We start from the raw sequence: 5,559 nt of genomic DNA on the forward strand, positions 1-5,559 counted from the left end.
TAGCACAACGCATATTGACCTTTGGTAAAAACGCTTACATTATAGTAATGTTACTGACTATTACAATGTATGTAGTACACCATAACTCTGTAGCTGCATTCTAAAGTGATGTAATCATCACTGATAACCACACAGGACAACAAGAATTTAAACACATGGCAAAACCTCCACAACAGCCTACAGATCCAGAGATAAGTATATGATATGTGTTACACTCATGTGCTTATAATGTTCAAAATAGAACTATGAAAAACAAACAGTTCGAAAAAAAAAGTGTATATATGTATTAGGGATGCACCGATACTGAACCTGACCGGTAGTGCTGCGAGGGAGCATAGTCATGACCCGCTGTCCAGATCTCCGATTGGTCAAGAAGCCAGGCTGCCCTGCAGTGTCGAGAGGAAGCGTGAAGCTGGCTTCCCAGGCAATCAGGAAGCCGGGCGGCTGGTCAGGACCCGATTGCTTCCCGATTGGCTGGGAAGCACGGCCCATGCTACCTCGGGATGCCGATATTGGTACTCTGTGTCGGCGAATACTGATAAAAAAAAATATGGATACTCTTACTCGAATCCGAAAAAACAGTATTGGTGCATCCCTAATATGTATGTATATCCTTAAGAGGGCACTTATACATAGTAACACACAGAGATAACAGAGAGATAACTTCTTAAATCTCGAATACATTTTTGGCTCTGTGACCTAGTTACTGTGGTTAGCTCAGACAGTAACCCATTCTTACTGAAATAGTCATTTTGATTGTATTGTATTTTTGATTGTATGCTTTGGGCGTGCACACTTTAAAATAAGTGTACCGCTTAGATATTACTTTAGATATAACTTTCTTTCTCTCCTATTATGACAATGCTGGTTTCGTTGTTACTAATAAATGCTCTACATTTAATATTTCACATGCTGCTGGCACTTTTATGATCAGAATATGAAATATTATGGAAGAATACTGGAGTCTGGAGGCTTCATTCCTCAGTAGTGTAGGCCTGGGTACATGTTCCTCCTTTACCAAGATCGGTCACCTGACAAACGCATGCCATCACATAAAAACAATAAAAATAAACTAAATCAGGTAAATCTGTCCCTGGCAGATGGAGGGTGAGTGAAGTACTGGGTGATGTCCCCTGATCTATAGAAGGGTGCTCATTCACACACACACACACACACACACACACCTTACATGGGTGAAAGCTAAAAATCATAGAATAAAACAAAACAAAATAAAAACAAAACACTGACAAGGTAAATAAATAAAAGAATTGCACAGACTGCAATCAGTCAGACGTAAACACTTCAGTTTTGAAAATCATGTCTTGCCAAAGGCTTTAGCTTCTGAACACAAGCACAGTAACTGCTGTGAGTCAGCTTATATTCTCTGAAAAAGTCCATATTCTTGCTCCAGATAACGGTTAGGAAGGGTGTCACGATTTGATCTTCCATAACTGGAATGAAAAAAAAGAAAGCAAACAATTAAAAAAAACAAGGCTGAAAATAAATAAGGGGTCATCAAACACTTGATAAGGCAAGTATGTAAGTGGACATACATGCACTGCCTTAATGGCAACAAAGTGTGTGTTTGACATAATGAAATGTTGTGACATGGTGACAGTTGACAGTGATGTGACACACTGCCATTTCTGAGAAGGAAGATACATGAAATGCGTGCGCTAAGAAAAACATTGTTGACCAAAGCAACAAATCAGCTTCCAATTGTAATTTATGCAGTCTAGGTCTAAAAACAAAATAAGGATTCCGATTGGCTGTTATGGACAGAACCAATTCTGATGTGGGCACACAAATTTATCATTCTACAGTTCTTACAATCTACAAAAAGACTGATTTACAAATTTTATGAAGCAGTAATGTTTACAGTTGAATGGCACGTTAATAGGTATGGAGGTTAAAATGTTACCCAACCCTTTAAAAAAAAAAAAAAAGCACTTTCTAATACAGTGAAATTCCAAGGACATTCAAAGTGACAATATCTTAAGACTACTCTGCTTTAATGCAACATGTGAAATAACGGTTCTACATTCTTTACAATCTAATAATTTACTGCACAATCTGATGTATTTTTGGCTAATGCAATAAGTTAGTTAATACATGTCCACACTTCATAAATAGAGGCTTCAGTTGTTTTTTTTCCTGCAAAATATGTCCCCTACTGGCCTGCTGCGCGATAGGGAAACTTGCTATTGGCTCCTGACGTGCCTACTGGATATTGAGATGGTGTTGGGGGTAGAAATCATGATACAAGCCAAGGCCTCCAAATGAGCGGGGCAAGGTTCTGGGCATCCGAGGCCACAAGTAGACTGATAGATACTGTGGTGGCCGGCACGCAAATATATTGTCTGTGCTACAGGTTCTCCGTGATACATCTGTGTGCCACATAAAACAGGCAAGCTATGCAATAATTTAAATACAGACAAAAAGGCAAATAAAAACGAGTCTATACATTTTTGCATCCAAAATTGCACAGACTGTCAGTTTGAAGTGTCAGTACACAGGAAACAAGCCTCAGGCCTCATGGTTTGCGGTGGAGAGTTTATATCCACCAAATTGCACAATAAGCAGAAGCAAAGAAAACATGCATAAACAGTCCTTCAGGATAATCATGGATAAACACTGTAAAATTCTAAATTTGTATGTTAAAGGCAAGCTTCATAAAAGAAAAAACACAATTGTTTTCCTGAGGAAGAAAAAGTTTTACCATTAAAGATTAGAAGTGCATAGCTGTATGTTCAGGAGGGAAAATATATATTTGTAATTTTTTTTTAAAATTAGGTAAATCAGAAAACGGTTTATAAAACATAGTCAGATGTCGGTGAACAATAGTGAGTTGAAGTCCTAATTTGTTTTAAATTTCTACACCCATAATTGTACAAGCAATGTCAAGTTAAACTCAAACCAAAAAAATTAAGTTTAACTTATTAGCAGTATAACTACGAGAGCACAAAATCAATTCAGCCCCAGTGAAGGCACTTTCAGACCTCAGACCAGCCCCAAACCCTGTACCTTCAGAAAAGTAAAGTAGAGTACTGCTGTAGGCGTGTGGAAAAGCTTTTTTGGCACAGCACACCTACATCCTCAGCTGCTAGCAGTATTTTAGTGTCCAGGAGGTGGGTGGCCCAGGTTTTCTAATGAACAGCCAGGTAACCTGTCAATTACAGCTAATGGCGGAGGGTGCCAGCGCAAACAGCATGGCGGTGGTTGCCAAAACCCTTCTACAAATAACCAAAAATGCAACAGATGTGCAGCAAACTATTAGATGGTAAAGTGATGGAGCCACCCAAGTTTCAATTAGAGAGTGACTGTCACCAAAGCAGCAGCTACTGCTAGGCTCTCTCTTTCAAAACCACAACTGCATTGTAGCAATGTCAATAAGTTTTAATTTGAGGTGATCCAATTTGTAAACACAAATAAGTTTAGAAGCTTGAATTAAAATTGATACAAAGCTATTAAATGTAACATGACAATTTTCAAACTTCTTTTTTTAGCATATTCCCACCTTGAGATTAAATCCCAGCAGATCACTAATGACACCAGACACTGCAGACAAGATGACCACCTGGGTGATGTTGTAAAGCAGAGGATTCATTGTCAGACCATATAACCTAAAGGGATTATCCAGCTCCTTAAAAGACAAAACAAATATTACATTATTACATAATTAAAAAACAAAATGAAATATATATCAATGAATTAAACCAGGAAAAAATGTTTCCATGTTGTGATGAATTATATACAAGTTTAAAGTTGCCTAAACACATAAGAGATGAACATTACTGCTTGCTAGTTTGGTAGAAAGACACCGTTCTTCTCAGGCTCTACTACTCAACAATTTACAAGAGAGAATATTGCAACAATGTCAGAATACGTGTTATGAACCTGCCCTATGTGTCTGTATGTCAGAAGCAAATGACAAAACAGACTTTGTACCTTTTGATGGCCGTTAGAAACTTTCTACAGTGAATCAGTGAGGACTAGGAGAAAAGAACGAGAAGGAGTGAAGAGAACAGCAGACGCATTTAAGCCCCTCCCCCCTCTTCAGAATTTGCTAGCAGCAGACTTCCACCTTCTCCGCATCTGATTTGTGGAAGTTGAGAACAGATCAACCCTTTTCCAGCAAAATTATCTTTCTGCCAATGATCTACAGAAAATAGAGAGGATAGTGCACAGCCTACACTCCTCTCAGCTCCCTCCTCCTCCTTCTTACATCTTGGTTGCTCACAAGGACTGTAATGTTACAACCCATGAGGGCTGTCTAAGGTCAGAGACAATAATTCAGAGGTTTAAGGAGGAAAGAATACCAGAGCCCTGGACACCTACCAGATCCTAGGCAGATGCCTAGCTGCTTAGGTCACCTTTTGTGTGATTTGGCCCTGATCTAGTTGATAAGGACTATAGTAAAGACAAGAGTTGGAAAACTACAGTAGATAACTCTCTCATGTACAGTTCTGGACAGAATCCAGCCAGTTACTATATCAATCTGCTAGGTACTACCCCTTTTTAAAATATAAAAAATATTAAGGCAATCTGAAGCGGATTACTTACCTTCAGCAACTTAGTAGCTAATTTTAATACATTGTTGACAAGTGTCAGCTCTTCCTTCTTGTTCGGCTTCTTCTCCATTTTCAAGTACAAATTGATCTGTTTGATAATGACAAATATAAAAGTTCTTTATTGAAATACATGTACAGTAAGTACAACCTTTAACTTCTATGTACTTGCTGCACACTATCAAGAAAAGCACTGGGCAGACCTTTGAATTAGCTGTTTTTTATTTTAAGTAATGTGTGTGGGTAATCAACTGTGGTTGCCCAGAGACTTACTTTGTGTGTAGATAGTGTAAATATCATTCAGATAAATTAAGGATGTTCATTAATGATTCATGAATAATTTTAAGTTTATAAGTGCTTTAAAGAAAAAAAAAAAGGCTTGTCAAATGTAAGATGGGAACTACAACGTATCTATGAAGGTTTTCAGTCACCTAGATCATTAAATATATAGTGGTAGTAGAATCAAACACATCTGGAATTGCAGATTATATTTAAAATGTTTCTTCATAAATTTAAATGGCTTTTTATATTATTTCTTTACATAACCCTGAGCTCTTATCTCCGAATACTAAGCAGCAGTGCTAATTATCGCAAACCAATAATCATAAAACAATTTCCAAAGTGCACCGCACTCTCAAAAATATATAGCTTTAAAAGCTCCCCCTCATATTATTATACATGATTTATATAGCGCCAGCAGTTTGCGCAGCGCTTTACAAAACTGAGGGAGACCATACAATTTTGGTACAGAAGGTAGGAGGGCCCTGCTCATGAGAGCTTACAAATCTAGTAGATACAATATATGTGCAAAAACTGTTGTGCACTATCCTATAGTATTTAGTCCTTAAATGAGTTAAAATACCATGCACTATGTATAAAAACTTATAAATACCAATACTGTGATAAAAAAATGTATATGTATATGTATATGTATATGTATATGTATATGTATATATATATATATATATATACACATACATACATACATACA

At 37.3% G+C, this 5,559-nt stretch overlaps 1 protein-coding gene across 1 annotated transcript in view; it reads right to left on the minus strand.

Moving 5' to 3' along the window:
- Positions 1-1,219: 1,219 nt before the first annotated feature.
- The window catches only part of PHTF2 (putative homeodomain transcription factor 2), an 88,260-nt gene continuing 83,920 nt past the window's right edge, over positions 1,220-5,559 (minus strand). Inside the window, exons 16-18 of the mRNA XM_018560420.1 lie at positions 4,564-4,659; positions 3,518-3,643; positions 1,220-1,451 (exon numbers count right to left, since the gene is read on the minus strand). Of these exons, the coding sequence (XP_018415922.1) occupies positions 1,431-1,451; positions 3,518-3,643; positions 4,564-4,659 (243 nt within the window). The 3' untranslated portion in view covers positions 1,220-1,430. The remainder of the gene's footprint in view (positions 1,452-3,517; positions 3,644-4,563; positions 4,660-5,559) is intronic.

Source organism: Nanorana parkeri, unplaced genomic scaffold (genome assembly GCF_000935625.1).
Source record: "Nanorana parkeri isolate BGI_ZX_2015 unplaced genomic scaffold, ASM93562v1 scaffold454, whole genome shotgun sequence".
Lineage (NCBI taxonomy): Eukaryota > Metazoa > Chordata > Amphibia > Anura > Dicroglossidae > Nanorana > Nanorana parkeri.